Here is a 16347-nt window from a genome sequence, read left to right as displayed (position 1 = left end):
TACTTCTGGGAATGATTGCGCTTGTCTGCTTATGAACATAGATGCCTTGATATCCAACGTACTTTGCGCTTTGTGATCAACATGATCAAAAAAGCAAGCTGAAAATTCGTTTTTACCTTCAGCACCTATTTTGTCAATTTTGGACATTCTTAGTATATATAGCGAATACAATTCAAACAAAATCAAAACAAATCAGATTGCCAACGAAAAATCCCCAAAGAAATCCTGCCACGCAATCGGAAAATAAAACAAATTCAGCCCCGGAAACTCCCACTCTGAGACAAACTGCTCGGGCACAAACGACTGCAAATCCGTCTGTGCATCGAACAACTCCCAAAATGGACCCGTGGCCTCTGTATCTGTCTCTGTATCCCTCTCATTATTGTCCTGCAACGTCCGTCCATATTTCTCAATACTCATCTTCAATATCTGCAGGTAGATAGTATTCCCCGGACCAGCTTTTGACAGTTCCTCAAGTAGCGTCTCACCCTGTCTCAGCAACTCTCTATGCTCTTCGTCCCGTTCAGGAAGGAGTCGTGATAATTTGAGCAGAAGGAGGAAACAGAATGCGCATTTCGCCCAGACGAAGTCCATTGCGTAGCGCAGTTGGGCGAGGTAGTGGTCTGGTTCGGTTGTGATGAGGGCGAGGTGCTTTTTGGCGGCGCCTTTGGCTGTTAGGAGGATGGATTGTTCTGTAGGGGATATTGCGCTGTATTCAATGATGAGTTAGGTTCATCAATAAGGCGAGGATTAGGGAATGATGCATACGCGACATTCTCGACGCCCATTGATTGTAGAGCTTTGCAGTGGAGGGTTAGTTCGGCCCAGCACTTCTGTACGCGGAGGGCAGCTAGAAGGAAGGGCTTTTCTTCGGTTGCAGCGGGTGAATTTTCTGCATACATCAATCATCCGGATTATTTCTGGGATACCGACAAAAATAGCATACCAATGATACGCAGCCAGTCGCTGGCTAGAGTCAGTTGCCATTCGTCCAAAAGCAATGGGAGAGACCTACTCGAACCAGAGATCAAGATCTATCTTGGTCTCGTGTACGAAGTTCGTGATATCTAATTTGTCAAAAGTTCTTGAGCCTAGAGTGTCGTTGATGTTTGCTGAGAGGTGTTAGCATATGAAACCCCTATGGCTCCTGATAAACTTGTTACCTCTCAGGATATTCAACTATCCAGACATGGTCAGTAATCTTGAGTATCATACGACAGTTCACGAAATACCTCAACCTGTGCAAAAAGACGCAAATCTAAAACAGTCGACGAAGGATGACCGAGCAAAGCCCTACAGCGGCGCGCACTTCCTCCAAATCGAATTCCAGGTGGCTTTCCTCCATCAACCCGGAATCTACCAAGAACAATCATATCAGATCTCAACATCCTAACGAAAAAAACGATATACGCACATATGCTCCAGAACCAATAGCCCGAACCAAGTTCTAGATTCCCGCATCAAAGAACGCTCCTCCTTGGGATCGTGACACACATCCGTTTCCCACATTGCCAAACGCTGTATAAGATTCTCGAACGCCTCGTCCATATTCAAATCCAGGGCCAGTCTGGTTGCGAATGAGAGTAGCAGAGAGCGTTCGGCGGAGTAGCAAGCGGCGATGAGCATTGCTTGGACAGATTCGAGACAGTTTAGGTTCTTATTTTGAATTATGATACTAATTGATTTTTTGAGTTCTGCGTGTAAGATGTCTGACGTTTGGGATTGGGATTCTTAAAATTATTTTAGTAACATTGCTATGTCTTTCTTCGGGAAGTGCTTACTCGTCTCCACGCGATAACCTATTGTGCATATGGCGTTGAAGAGTATAGTGCTTCGAGAGCGTACTGAAGCATAGGTATCATATTCTGGATCGAACACGGGGATATACCGGTTCTGAATCCACAAGTCAGTGTTCCGACTAGTATGCCCAGCACAGACAGGTCATCCTACACAGCCATTGAAGAACCTACAATACATGTTCATAATCAGCTCAAGATTCAGATACGAAGCCAAGACATGACAAACCCACGTTCGAAAATACGACATGGCACGTTCAACAGTGATCAATCCCTTGGTAACGAAATCCAAAATCGGTTCATTCAATATTTGTATCTCAGCTCCAGAGCGTTTTCGTTTAGTTCCATGGGCATTCTCTAGTTGTTTAGGCGTTTGGTGAAGCAGAGGCTCGGAATCATCTCGGGATGGTATACTCCGCTGCTGCTCTTCATCGACAACATTTAATGAAGTGGGAGTCGGCTGCGAATTGCGCCGAAGAAGAAGAAGCTGGTGCATCTCATCAAGTTGGTCTCGGAGATGCTGGACTTCAGATTCGACCGTCTCCAGCCTCCTGTATTCACGTCAGTACCAAGAAGTAACTGAAACTGGAGTATGTTACGTATACGCACGCTGTAACAGGATCCTTAGGAGCTTCGAAAAATATGCATCTCTTTTTCAGTTTGTTGCATCTGTAAGAGTTAGTCGTTACCTGGTACCCGTAGTATGGACTCTGACCTTGTACACGGCTTCTTTCCATCACATTTCACCTGATCTAGTTAATATATACGAACAGGTCCAATAATATTGCACTTGCCTTTGACTGCCTACAGGAGCTGCATGCTTTCTGTCAATTAGTCAGTCAGAGCATATCCGATGTTTTTGCCGTGGTTTAATGGATGTACCAGAATGCGCTTCGTGCCTGTTGGATGCGGGGCTGATATAATACATGCAGATTCGTCTGATGACATCTTGTGATTTCAAGGAGGCGATAAAATTGAATATGATGTACGAATCGTGGGTTTGTGTAAATCCCAGTGTCATACCCCAGACCATGGGGATAATGCGGGGAAGCCGGAGTTCACCCGCTTAGTACTTAAGTGGCATCCATAATATTATCCTGCTATTTACACAGAACTGTCTATCAATAAACAAAAGACAAATAAAATAAACATCAATATACATAGACAAAATCTTCGTTATCCAAATCGGTCAGGTCCCTGAATGCATTATCATCAACCCCTTCCCCCTGCTGGACTTTGCCCTCCTCTTCTTCCTTGAACACAGTGCCGACAGCAGCCATGGATTTGTCGATAATTTTGGAACTCTTTCCCATGGATACTCGTTGCTTTTCGTGTTTCTTGTTTAGAAGGAGGAGATATGCCATGTTAAATCTATATTGGCGGGGCATTCAGTCAGTGGAGGGTGTGATGGAACAGAGGATGAACATGAAACCTACAAGCTCAGCAAGATGATGATGCAAAACATCGCAAGACTGGACACCAGACCGCGTGTATAAAGCGGTGCGTCGGAGGTTGTGTACAGATTAGGACCAACGACCTATATTATCTGCGATCAATAACTCAAACCGTTGCAAACGGAAGGCCTCGACATACATTACCGGTACATTGGCCGATGAGCAAAAGACCCGTTGTGACTTTCTTTTTCGTTTCGCCTGCTGTGTTTCCGGCGGACCAGGAGTAAATCAATGGTGCTGGATAGAAAGAGTTCGTTTCATTTAGCCCTAATGTGCCTTGTAGGAAAAGTATTTCTCGACTTACTTATGCCTGGATAAACAGATATCTATATTACCGTTAGCATATTATCTTCTTATAAGCTACGTCATGACTGCTCACAATGTAATATCCGGCCAACAAAGGTGCTTTATGAGCCACATCATGCGCAATACGCAACAGCATCACACACCCAGCAATCGAGGGCAGACATAGCAAGACAATAACGGGTCCCTTCATTTTCAGCGCCGTAGCCATCCATGCGCCTCCCATGGTAGCGATGAGTTGAACTGCGCCAAAGGGTATGTTGAAGAGGATAGTCTTGAATTGGTCAAAGCCGAAAGATTCGATGATTAAGGGGCCGAAAGTAGATATACCACCGCTTGGGAGACTGAATTTTCTGGTAAGTAATTGCGTTAACAGAGAATATAGAGCAGGACTTACGATATGGCGAACATCAGTACGAACCAGAACCATGTTTTCAGATCTAGGCAGGCTTCTTTCACATGGTCCCATTTCCATTGGTTGTTTTCTACACCTTGCTGGTTCATTCGGAGTCTGCATAATGTTAGTACATGACCTTCGATGTCAATGGAGCCTATAGGACGCACCGCTCAATTGCAACGAGTTTGTCATCCTCCTTAAGGAACTTGGCTCGCACTGGAGAGTCCGGCATAAAGATTCTAGCAACGTCAGCATTGATGACAGTTTCTGTCGAATAAATAGTCTCACAATACAACTGCAGAGAATGTGATCGTAATGAGACCGAAGAACAAGAAGATTATCTTTCCACGTTAGTTTTCCAATTGCCAATTTGTCAAAGAGTCTAAACCAGGACCCACCTGGTAGGGCTCAAATATGTGAGACTGGATATGTCCAAGGCCATATGTTATCAAACTCCCAAACTGTCCGTTCTGTTCAGCGTCTGTCCCAGAATACCCAACAAACTTCAACTTACCATATTGACCACACCATTCATCGCGTACCATGCGCCTAATCTAACAGGTTGTTCAATACGTCGATACCACATTTGCGTGACCGCAATAAAAGCCGGTGCTATCAAGCGTCAGTCTTACCCCAAGCCATGATCGTATGGGAAACCCACGGATTCCCGCCTCAAAAGCACCCAGAAATAAGCGACAAACCAACAGCTTTGCAAACGTGTCCGACGGCGTCATACACGTCAACGCAATTCCCCAAAACAACATCGTCACGGCCAGGAATTTCCCCAGCGGCACCTTGACCAGGATATACGCGACGAGCGGCTGGACAACCAACTGGGAGAGGTAGACAACCGAGCCAAGCCAGGAGTATTGCTGGCCGTGGAGGTTGGCATCTTCAATCAGTCCGAACACGGATGCGTAGGACAGGGTGGTCTTGTCAATTTGCTGTAGGAAGTATATGCCTAGAAGAATCGGGAGGAGACGCAGATCGATCATGCGAAGGACACGGGTGTTGGTCTCTTTCGTGAGGATGGGGGAGTGGCCCAGGTCATTTATGAGGTCTGCAGCGTCATCATATTTTGGTTTGCTGGGTGTCTGATGTTGTGGATGGGCCTGTGGTTCGATGGATTCGACATATCGTTCTTCAGCTTTGGAGATCTCTACTTCCCGGGACATCTTTTGCTGTATAGATGAAAAGTAGTCCCATAGATAACGAAAACACAAAGTTCGAGACAAATTATGGCATTCATCCCGTTTATACAGTACCATCTACCCCGGCGCCGATGACATGGCGTGGTCATCTTCAACCCCGTAGGGAGGGGAAGAGGCTAATGCGAAGCCAGAGGAACCAATGCCGTCCATCATACCAGCATACCCCGGTCCATTTGCAGCATTGACTTTCTCTGATATTCCCGTATCCTTCTAGTTTTCTTCAGCGGCCCAAGTCCGATGCCATATAAGCATGGCGGGGCGTACGAATGATGCACCCCGGACTATCGGCTTTCGGCCAGAATATCCGATGGCTTCATTGAACACAGGATCCACAAAATGTGTAGCTTGTTACATTCATTGCCCGGTAATTAATTCGAGCGTAACATATATCAATTGCTGCACCTTTTTTTCCATGCTGGAGAATTTAGCGGAGGTGCCAATGCCTGCTTGAAGCGTTCGCAGATGCTAAGTTGTGGTTGACTAAACGTTTAGTTCCTCTTTTCAAATTGTCCAGATAGCCCTATTTTATTATAATTCATTGAGTAGCTCAAGTTGTGCCAGATATCTAAGATACACCGCATGTGCTTCCTAAGGCTTGATTTGTTTGCCATGTGAGTTCAAGGACTTCACCTTCACATTTACCAAGAAAACCAAAGCCAATATGAACATCCAAGTAACCCCCTTTCAATCCCTCCGATATATTCTAGCAGGACAAAAGAAAAAATACTCAACTACAATGTCTTACGGCTCGACGCAGTCGGCTACCCGATGTCGCAACTAGGGTCGTGCGACTTGATGTTCGACCGGGAACAAAGTTGTCCGACTTCATCGATCTCACATTGGATAAAAAGAGGCCCCTGTATGAGTTTTAACTATGAGGGTCAGGGGTGAAGGTTTGGGTGGATGATCAACTTACGCTCTTTCGAAATACCGGTCTGTTTGATGGATGGGGCACAGGTAGATGAGACACGAAGCGCGATTAGAATCCAATACCCTGACGAGTTCCAGTATCCTCTGCGCCATTGACTCTTACTATTTTTCATAATTTGATTTATCGTCAGTCTTCTATGCGTCTTAAGCTACCAACTCTGCCAACCAGAAATCGGGACATCACTAGACGAAACGGCCCAAGTCCGATACATGCAACATATGATGCAGGAGTAATCTATTCCGGTGTCTATCAAGTCACCCAAGAATACACGTGGACAATGGCGTGGAGAAATTGGCAATAATCCGGGGGTATCTGGGGATAGAGAGGAGAAATCGGAGATGAGCCCCGAAATCCGATATACAGACATACAACGCAACTCCTCATTGTGATTGGGAGGGGTTTTGGAAATAGTTCAAATACTGCAGTATTGCCATCTAATTATCACTCGTAAACTCAAATCCCAAAGAATAATCCAATTGAACTGTCGTTGACAACCGACATGCCTCAGAAAGAGTACTCTCCCCGGGACTACAAACAAGTCCCAACCAAGGACTCTCAAGTCCACCTCTCATCCAAAGCAAAGAACAACGAATCTTTCGATTTTACTTTTGAGCCCATCCGCAAGAACCTCTTTCGGGTGACTTTCACATCCCCCGGCCATCCCACACCGCCATTCCCCAGCGTGACCAAACCACCAACCGACCTTGCTAATGTCAAAGTAGCCGTGAAAGACACCGCCCCAACAGCAAAAATCCTCGAAGTCGGCGACATAACTGCCTCAATCGATTGGAGCCACACCCCTGTCATCACGCTCTCCTGGACCGGCGACGAAGTCAAACCCGGATCCGGCCAAAAAGCCCTATACAAGGATCTCCCACTCCGTTCATATGTGGCAGATGGCACCGGCATCGCGCATTATACCGAACATGACCGCGAGGCTTTACACGTGGGATTGGGAGAGAAGCGCGCCCCCATGGACCTGAGCGGCCGCAACTTTCAACTCTCCGCGACAGACTCATTCGGGTACGACGTGTACAACACTGATCCGCTGTACAAGCACATCCCGCTACTCATCAAGGCGACTCCCAACGGGTGCGTGGCGATCTTCTCAACCACACATGGACGGGGTTCGTGGTCCGTGGGCTCTGAGATCGATGGTCTCTGGGGCCATTTCAAGGTCTACCGGCAGGACTATGGTGGTCTAGAGCAGTACCTCCTCGTCGGCAAGACACTAAAAGATGTCGTACACTCCTACGCAGAGCTAGTCGGTTTCCCACTCCTTGTTCCCCGCTGGGCATACGGGTACATATCCGGCGGGTACAAATACACCATGCTGGATGACCCGCCCGCGCACGAAGCCCTCATCGATTTCGCAGAGAAACTCAAAAAGCATGATATCCCCTGCTCCGCGCACCAGATGAGCTCTGGGTACTCGATCTCTCAAACAGAGCCGAAAGTCCGGAACGTGTTTACGTGGAATCGGTATCGGTTCCCGGACCCTGAGAAATGGATTGCGAAGTATCATGGGTATGGGATTCGGTTGCTTACAAATATCAAGCCGTTTCTTTTGCAGTCGCATCCTGACTTCGAGCGTCTTACCGAGGAAGGTTCCTTTTTCAAGGATTCTGATACCAAGGAACCGGGGTACATGCGTCTTTGGAGCGCTGGAGGTGCAACTGGTGGTGATGGATGCCATATCGATTTCACCTCGGATTTTGGGTTTAGATGGTGGTACAATGGCGTGCTGAGTCTGAAACGTGCGGGCGTCGACGGTATGTGGAACGATAACAACGAGTACACACTCCCCAACGACGACTGGGAACATGCCCTAGACCACCCAGCCGTTCTCGACGCTGCGCAGAAGCATCCCAATGCTGTTGGGCTCTGGGGTCGTGCGCTACATACAGAGCTGATGGGTAAGGCGTCGCATGATGCGCTGCTGGAGTTGGAGCCTAAGTATCGGCCGTTTGTATTGACGAGGAGTGCGACGGCTGGTACGATGCGGTATGCGGCGAGTACGTGGAGTGGTGATAATGTGACTAGTTGGGAGGGGATGAAGGGGGCTAACTCGTTATCGTTGAATGCGGGTATTTCTCTGCTTCAAGTAGCCCTATCTCTCCCCAGAAGGTGACCAATTCACTGACGTCCATCTCCAGTGCGAAGGACATGATATCGGTGGCTTCGAAGGTACCTCCACCCCCATTCACCTAAATAACCCTGCTAACAGAATAGGCCCCCAACCCTCCCCCGAACTCCTTCTCCGCTGGGTCCAACTAGGAACACACAGCCCCCGCTTTGCAATAAACTGCTTCAAAACCTCCCCAACAAACAACCAAGTCGGCGAAGTCATCGAACCATGGATGTACCCCGAGATCACACCCAACATCCGCGCCGCCATAAAGCGCCGCTACGAGATACTCCCCTACATCTACTCCCTGGGACTGGAGAGTCATTTCACCGCATCTCCGCCGCAGAGGTGGATTGGGTGGGGATACGAGAGCGATCCGGAGATTTGGAGTCAGAAACTCAAGGATGGCGAAGAACAGTTCTGGCTTGGAGATAGTTTACTGGTTGGTGGGGTTTATGAGGCTGGGGTTGATGTTGCGAGAGTTTATCTCCCGCGGAAACAGGAGGATGGGGAGTTTGACTATGGATACGTCAACTTGAACGAGCCGTATACTTACCTTGCGGCTGGGCAGTGGGTTGATATCTCCTCACACTGGAAGACTAGCATCCCGCTCCTTGCGCGGATTGGAGGCGCGATTCCCGTCGGGAAGGACGTTCAAACTCGCGTTCCTGGTGATGACACTGATGCTTCCCTGGCCGTTCAGGAAGTCGATGACTACCGGGGTGTGGAGATTTTCCCGCCAAAGGGTAGTTCGCACGGGCGTATGTTTGTGAATAGTTGGTTTGAGGATGATGGAATTTCTAAGGAGACGCGGACTTCGAAGTATACGGTTCGGTATAGCTCAACTGAGGAGAAGGTGGTTGTTGGGTTTGAGCGTGATGAAAAGGGGTTTGTGCCGGCTTGGAGGGATCTGGATGTGATCTTGCATTATGGGGATGAGAGGAGGGTCGATTCCGATGATGGGAGTGTGGTTGAATATAAGGGGAAGGATGGGAGAGGAAGAGTGGTGTATATTTTGAAGACATGAGGTTGAAAATGTACGATGAAGTGACTGACAAGACACATGGATCCATAATTCATTCATTGAGAATACACATTTTTAGCACCAAACCTTTACAAAATCTATACAGTACAGTCCCATAAATGCTTTCATAACGGGGTAACAAAAATAAAAAGAAAAGATGTTCGCTCACTGGTTGGCGGCGGCCTCCGCTGTCTGGATATCCTGGTTCTCGGACTGACGCTGAGGCCGAGACTCAGCTTGAGGTTGAGTCTCCCGTGTGTCCTTCAGACCAAGCTCCTTCGGGTCAACAGGTTCATACGTGAATCGGCCCTTTCTAGCATATTCCAACCGTCTCTTTTGACCAGCCTCACCTGCCCGGCCCAGGATGCCAGCGATAACGCCAACAGACCGCAAACTGTCATCGTTGGCGGGAATAGGGTATGTCACACGGGCGGGGTTGGCATCCGTATCGATGATACCGATAGTAGGCACGTTGTTGAGACCGCACTCGTGCAGCAGAACCTCGTTCTCAACGGGGTTCAAGCAAACCACCAGATCCGGCTTAAGAGCAGCATGCTCCTCCAAATTTGGTTTCAACTCGGTAATTTCTTCATCCAACGCATTGACAACCTTGGTCTCACAATGCCCCAGAATCTGCTGTCCATTGGTCAAGGCACCCGGAATCCAGCGCTCAAAGATATGGTATCCTTTGGCCAGTTCTGCGGCACGCACGACCGTCCTCTTCTGGTCCTTCCGGGTACCAGCAAACAGAATCAGACCGCCCCGGGCTGCAACTTCTTCCACGACCTTTGCTGCACGGCGTAGGTATGCTGCGGTCTGGTCAAGGGAGATAATGTGAATGCCGTCTCGGATACCGAAGATGTACCGCGAATTTTGGGGGTTCCAGCGCGACGTCGAGTGACCGAGATGTGTCTGGGAGGCAAGGAGCAGTTCGAGGGTGATGTCTTTAGGCTCAGGGGGGTTTCGGAGAATTTCTTCGGGGTCGTAACCATCTTCAATGACAGCACCAAGGCTGCGGCGTTGTTGTCCTAGTCAAATCAGTTGGTTGATTCTTCCGAACGACGGAAGGGAATCTGCTCCAGCGTACTCCTTAATTCTGCCCTCCTAAATCTCTCCTGAGCCGCCATTCTCAATTCTTCGAAGCTCTCATATTCCTCGGCGTCTTGCGGTTGGACGGGTTGGCCCCGGGTAGGCGTCTCGACTGCGGTCTGGATGGGGGTTTCGGTCGAGTAGAATCGGCCTAGCATGCGAGCTGGTCGGTTGAGAGCCAGGAAGCGGCCTAGGGCAGGGCACGAAGCGGTTAGCGATATTGAAAAGTCAATTGCGAAGTTGATACATACTCTGCCGCACACACAACTGCCGGACAATCATGTTGAACTATATGGTCTGTCTATCGATTCTCGGGGATTCGCAGCGAGGAAATCAAATGTCCGCGCGAACTTTTGATGCCGGGCTTGGCGTTTGCCTGAGGCATGAATACGGGCACCAAATGTCCCGTGACAGATCGGCGGCGGGGTTGTCAACGCTACAATCTGGAGAAGATACAGAAATACGATCGTCTACAAAACGCAATTATGCATGCTTGGACTGAACATGGAGTAGACCACGACAGAATGAAATTCGTATCGGTATCGTTAACTAAGTCATAAAATATGCTCATGGTAATGATAATGATGGAACCTTAAAACGACAAAACAGAAATAGACCCAACCCAGCAACAATGTAGAGATAAAAAGAAAACCATGCAATAGCGTAGCAAATCACAGAATAATTAACCCGCGACCGTCTATTTCTTGAAGAAACCGCCCAGCTGGTCCATCATGCCAGAACCACCGTGCGAGGAACCACCGTACTGCGAAGGGGGGCCGTAGCCCGGAGGGTGTTGCTGGCCCTCATCCTTGTTCTTGTGCTTCTTGAGAGCGTCTTCAGCGATACTGCCCATGATGGCACCACCGATTGTTCCGAGGAAACCGTGGTTGGCCTTGTGACCAGCGAAACCACCCGCAGCACCGCCTGCAAGAGCACCTGCGAGACCACGCTCACCGTCCTGGGCGCCGTCGGGAGCTTGTTCGTGGGATCTATCAAGAGACAATCGTCAGTACATCTGTGGATTGAATAAGGATGGTTCTGTTGATGAGAACTTACCCGTGCTGCTGGTGCTGCTGGTACTGGTCGTGGGGCTGTTGCTGGCCGTAGTAGCCGCCCTGTTGGTGGTGCTGCTGGCTGTAGTGGTCACCATGGCCGTACTGCTGGTGACCATAGCCCTGACCCTGGTGCTGGCCGTAACCTTGCTGAGGGGGGTAGCCACCCTGGCCGTAGCCTTGACCACCGTAGCCGCCCTGCTGGTAGCCGCCGTGGCCGTATTGACCTTGGTTGTAGGGATCGTAGCCAGACATGATGTTGGTAGAGAGTAAAGAGATTTTGTTGAAGAGATGGATAGAGTGTTGTGGAATTGAGAGTAGAGGATTGAAGGATGGAGATGGATGAAGATGAAGACTAGCAAAAGCGGGAGGATCTCTTCCTTTTATAATCACCAGGTGGCCACCTGATCGGAGGGGAGAGATCAAATCACAGGGCTGAGCAGACCCCACCTGTTACGACGAAAAGGACGGAGGGCGCCTCGACACTTCGTAAGTTCGTACATTCTTTTGCACTGCCCAACGGGCCTACATGATCAACTCCGTCATGTGCTTGCACTGCGTTCTTTCTACTGGTCAATTGTACTATGACTCTTCTTCTACAGAGCATTCGAATATACCAGAATGTTGCTCTATACAGAATCCTATTGACTTGACCAGAATAATACAACAGAATAGCATTGTATGGTGTATGCGATGACTCAGCGGCTCGGTCATCCCGCTTTCCTGTTGGAGAACGGTTCTTGTGCCGCAGGGCTGAGCGGATTACAATACTGATACAGCGCCAAGACCTGGGCAATCGTCCTCATTGGATCGGCACAGAATTCGCGAACATCTCCGTACGTGGATGCCGTTGCCTAGACCCACTGACACTGCAAGACAGGTATAGTGTCGTATGGTTGAAACGTACTACGGTTACACAGCCACGGTGGCTCTGCCCGGGCTGTGGCGATGATCATGATGAAATGACATGTAGGATATTCTTCCAGAATTCCACAGTTATTCCATAGTATTTCCGAGGAGATATGTGAATAGTTGCAAGGCTAAATAGTTGCAGCGAAAATAAACGAATGAATCAGCCTTGGCGATGAACCGAATATCCGGCGACTGCGAAGCCAAGCAACAGGCAGCCATATTTCGGGTCATTTACCATTCACGAGGATTTATGCTCGACGCTGACTGAGCATTCATAATCCGAATAATGAAATACACAAGGTGTAGGGATGGTCGTCAATACAAACTGCGGTTCGTGCTGTGCTCCGCTTGAGATTATCTCGGAGATCTTATACCTCCCTGGCTTTTACTATGTACATAGTTTGATATGTGCTTTTGTGATAAGGACGTGTTATGCTGTCATGATAAGGAGAGGGACCAGGGACAGTTACATCATGGCAGGGATGCAATGAATTATAGTTAACCTCAGCGGTAGATCTGATGCAAGGATTCTATGATTTTTTTTTTCTTTTTTCACTGTATATCCCCTGTCTCTGTTTTTAATGCTCACTTCTAAATCAAGCTATGTGCAACAGCTCCGCTCCACCGATCTTTGAACTAATTGCAGCTGAAGATTATCACTGGGAGCTGATCAGCTGAACACACCGAGTGACCGGCGCGGGTCATTCATGCGACGCTTCAATAGCGCCTGAACGTAAACTTGTTTCTCCTCGCCCTCTGTCTCTCTCTTCTCTCTTCTACTCTTCCTCGTTTGCTTGTCATCACCAGGTCAGAGCATGATGAAAGACGACTAAACGACTGCTCAAGTCGTGCTTATAACACACACAACTCCTGCGACCGTCAAACTGACCTACATTATCACACCTATTTAGGGGGGATAACACCAGCAGCATGTTGTTCTCTCCCGTTCTCTCCTTATTCTCCTTTCTGGCTCTCACACTCTTCGTCTCTTCTTCAGCCATATCAAGCCACCATCATCACAACCGCCCAACAGTCTACCTCCTCCGGCATGGCGAGAAACCCGCAGATCGAGACAACCATGAGCTGAACAAGGATGGCTACAAGCGAGCAGAGTGTCTGCGCACGGTATTCGGAGAGGATTCTCCGTTCGATATCGGATATATCCTCGCGCCCCGCGTAAAGAAGAGTATGTCCTTATTTTTCTTCGTTTATCCATGTCTGGCTGACACTGTTCTCGCAGACGGCGACCACAGACGCTCCTTCGATACCGTCCACCCTCTCGCTAAAGACCTCGGTCTCCCTGTCGATACCTCCTGCAAGCGGAACCATGCCAAGTGCGTAGCAAAGCATATCAAGCGGTATGACGGTGAAGGGGACATTCTCGTTTCATGGCGCCATGGGAGGATGGCGGAGATCGCAGAGAGATTGGGAGTCGAGGAACCGCCCGAGTACCCCTATCATCGGTGAGCTATCTCTCCAGTCAAAATGGTCACATTGCTCTGCGCTAATATCTGCGAATAGGTTCGATCTCGTCTGGACGATCCCGTATCCCTATGACAAGGTCACGAAGGTCTGGAGTGAGGAGTGTCCCGGGTTGGATGAGAAGAGCAATTCATCGCCGTTGAAGATCCAAGTGTAATGAGGTACTGGTATGGCTTGTGTTCACGAGTGCTATGGTTGAGATTCGGTTGTTATATTGATAGTCTGCATTTATCTTAGCGAAACACATATGTGTCTTGCTTTACCTTGCATTTCAAATCACTCTGTGGTCTTCCAACAGCCAATACTACTCAACAATGATGCTAAATTCGATAATCGCATGTAAATTCACTACTTGTAGAACCTCAGATGCTCCATACTTCCAGCCCAAGCACAGACCAATGTGCGGGCGGTGAACCAGCCGAGCGGAGAAAAAGTGAACGCCAAGATTTCACCCAAATTTTTCCCAAAAGATCTATCGCGCTTGAAACCACCGCTCTCGTTTCTCTAAGGATATACACCCACCAACGCACTTCATCGCAAATATAATTCTAGGTGGATTGCTCTATTTGTGCTGCAGTCTGGAAAAAGGCAGAGCACAATGGACGACATCGAGGTAGGTAGTGCCTTTCTGCCCCCACCTACGGTGTCGGGGAGTTGACGAACTTTTTTTTGCTATCAGGATCGGTTACGGAGTCATGCGCAGGCCTTCGATGGGCTGTTATCGTTAATACCGGCGAAGTTTTATTACGGTGAAGATGGCAGTGTACGTCTTTTTACTAGCCCCATGTGTTAGCGTCTGCGCTTTTCTTTGCCTTCCCTGCCTTCCCTGAACAAACCCAGTTGACCATTGAATCCCGGACAGGACCAATGGAAGCGAAAGAAACAGACCAAGGAAGAAGCCCGCGAAGCCAAACGGGCCAAATTGGATCCCGACACTGCCAGAACGGCCAAGGACGTCATGGACGAGAGCGCCCGGAAGCGTAAGCGCGACGAAGACGAAGCTGGGTCTGGGTCCGGGGATGATGAGGAATCTTCGCCGTCCGACGCTGAGAATGCTGAGAAGCCCAAGGAGGGCTTGAAACGAGCGGAGAGTGCCAAGAAACAGAAACCGGATGAGCAGTCGGAAAAGCCAGGCAAGTCGGCGGAGGAGATAGAGGCGCGCAAGAAACAAAAGGAGGAGAAGAAGGCGCAGAAGAAGGCTGCTCAGAAGGAAAAGAAGAAGGCCAAGGATGCTGCTAAAAAGGACAAGCAACCGGAAGAGCAGGGCAAGGCCCCGCAACAGAATGGAACCAAATCCGAGGGCACTAAGAAGGAGCAAAAACAGGAGCCTAAAAAACAGGAAAATGACGATGACGATGGCAGTGATGACGAAGAACACGAGGCTGAAGGCCTCTCCCTCGACTTCAACGAACAGCCAGAACAGCCATCGACCGCCTCCTCGACATCCGGCTCTCCCACATCAAATCCTCAATCGGGCAGTTCATCCATATCCTCCATCGCTCCCCCAACCACCAATGAATCCGCCAAAGAGTCCTCCGAACCAAAGCCTGCAAAGCCAACACCAGAGGAGTTGAAGCAACGGTTACAGAAGCGTCTGGATGAGCTCCGCGCAAAACGTCACGCAGACGGCCTGAACGGCAGACCCGCACGAAACCGTCAAGAACTTATCGAAGCCCGCCGCCAAAAGGCAGAGCAACGTAAAGCCCACAAGAAAATGCTCCGCCAAAAGGCCAAGGAAGAAGAAGAGCAAAAGAACGACGAAGCCCTTGCCCGCCGTTTCTCCCCAGGAGGCTCCGGCTCCCTCCTTGCTTCCCCTCGCTCCCCCGCTGAATCAGTTGACAGTGCCAACTATGCTTTTGGTCGCGTTGTCTTCGCAGACGGCCAGCAGGCCGACCCCACTCTGTCCAACATCCGCGACAAGCCCAAGAAACACGGTGCCCAAGACCCTGCAACTGCCCTCCGCGCAGCAGAGACCAAGAAGGCCCGCCTTGCAGGATTGGATGAAACTAAGCGTGCCGACATTGAGGAGAAGGACATGTGGCTGAACGCCAAGAAGCGGGCACACGGCGAGCGCGTGCGCGACGATACCTCTCTCCTCAAGAAGGCACTGAAGCGCAAGGAATCCGCGAAGCGCAAGTCTGAGCGGGAGTGGAAGGAGCGTCTTGACACTGTCAAGAAGAGCCAAGACATCAAGCAGCAAAAGCGCAATGAGAACCTGCGCAGACGTCGTGATGAGAAGGGTGGTAATAAGGGAAACAAGCCCGCTGGGGGCGCTAAGAAGAAGGCCAGACCTGGGTTTGAGGGTAGCTTCAAAACCAAGGTTGGTGGGAAGAAATAAATTAAGTCTTGGGTAGGCTGATGCGTACATATACACTTGTCAAAAGAGAATGCGTTTGGAGGATCAAACAAAAAGCTGGATAATAGGTGTTTGAGGTGTTTCTACTTCTGTACTGTTTTACTGTCATGTTTGAATGCCCAGGGGGTTATCTGCTTTTTTGATCTGTTACATGTATGCATAGGGAGCGATTTATATGTTGATATCAATCAATCTATTGTTCTTAGAAGTTC

The 16347-nt window shown here is 49.2% G+C and overlaps 7 protein-coding genes across 7 annotated transcripts; 3 read left to right on the top strand and 4 right to left on the bottom strand.

The window, feature by feature from the left end:
* Nucleotides 1–192: 192 nt before the first annotated feature.
* On the bottom strand, nt 193–1626 carry ACHE_11111S (putative C6 transcription factor; the record flags this gene model as incomplete). Its single annotated transcript, XM_043275645.1, has 7 exons — nt 193–709; nt 769–892; nt 947–966; nt 1016–1112; nt 1164–1179; nt 1233–1356; nt 1415–1626. 7 exons carry the CDS (start codon nt 1624–1626, stop codon nt 193–195), a joined length of 1110 nt encoding a protein of 369 aa, XP_043132231.1.
* Nucleotides 1627–2947: 1321 nt separating this feature from the next.
* On the bottom strand, nt 2948–5125 carry ACHE_11110S (putative MFS transporter; the record flags this gene model as incomplete). The annotated part of the gene is made up of 11 exons (XM_043275644.1): nt 2948–3167; nt 3233–3333; nt 3390–3487; nt 3555–3576; nt 3630–3897; nt 3951–4064; nt 4118–4189; nt 4239–4291; nt 4349–4411; nt 4465–4562; nt 4612–5125. The coding sequence occupies 11 exons, from the start codon at nt 5123–5125 to the stop codon at nt 2948–2950; spliced, it is 1623 nt and encodes a 540-aa protein (XP_043132230.1).
* Nucleotides 5126–6591: 1466 nt separating this feature from the next.
* On the top strand, nt 6592–9247 carry ACHE_11109A (putative alpha-glucosidase; the record flags this gene model as incomplete). Its single annotated transcript, XM_043275642.1, has 2 exons — nt 6592–8086; nt 8325–9247. The coding sequence occupies 2 exons, from the start codon at nt 6592–6594 to the stop codon at nt 9245–9247; spliced, it is 2418 nt and encodes an 805-aa protein (XP_043132229.1).
* A 162-nt stretch (nt 9248–9409) lies between these two features.
* Nucleotides 9410–10615, bottom strand: MRP4 (mitochondrial 37S ribosomal protein uS2m; the record flags this gene model as incomplete). The annotated part of the gene is made up of 3 exons (XM_043275641.1): nt 9410–10272; nt 10332–10523; nt 10585–10615. 3 exons carry the CDS (start codon nt 10613–10615, stop codon nt 9410–9412), a joined length of 1086 nt encoding a protein of 361 aa, XP_043132228.1.
* Nucleotides 10616–11030: 415 nt separating this feature from the next.
* hel10 (putative high expression lethality protein Hel10) lies at nt 11031–11640 on the bottom strand (the record flags this gene model as incomplete). Its single annotated transcript, XM_043275640.1, has 2 exons — nt 11031–11322; nt 11390–11640. 2 exons carry the CDS (start codon nt 11638–11640, stop codon nt 11031–11033), a joined length of 543 nt encoding a protein of 180 aa, XP_043132227.1.
* A 1587-nt stretch (nt 11641–13227) lies between these two features.
* Nucleotides 13228–13936, top strand: ACHE_11106A (putative phosphoglycerate mutase family protein; the record flags this gene model as incomplete). Its single annotated transcript, XM_043275639.1, has 3 exons — nt 13228–13483; nt 13538–13760; nt 13819–13936. 3 exons carry the CDS (start codon nt 13228–13230, stop codon nt 13934–13936), a joined length of 597 nt encoding a protein of 198 aa, XP_043132226.1.
* A 441-nt stretch (nt 13937–14377) lies between these two features.
* ACHE_11105A (putative 60S ribosome biogenesis protein Rrp14) lies at nt 14378–16117 on the top strand (the record flags this gene model as incomplete). The annotated part of the gene is made up of 3 exons (XM_043275638.1): nt 14378–14392; nt 14459–14542; nt 14642–16117. The coding sequence occupies 3 exons, from the start codon at nt 14378–14380 to the stop codon at nt 16115–16117; spliced, it is 1575 nt and encodes a 524-aa protein (XP_043132225.1).
* Between the last annotated feature and the right edge of the window lie 230 nt (nt 16118–16347).

The sequence above is a fragment of the Aspergillus chevalieri genome, chromosome 1 (genome assembly GCF_016861735.1).
Source record: "Aspergillus chevalieri M1 DNA, chromosome 1, nearly complete sequence".
Lineage (NCBI taxonomy): Eukaryota > Fungi > Ascomycota > Eurotiomycetes > Eurotiales > Aspergillaceae > Aspergillus > Aspergillus chevalieri.
The sequence above is the reverse complement of the archived record's forward strand: the minus strand, read 5'-3'. Positions and strand labels throughout refer to the sequence as shown.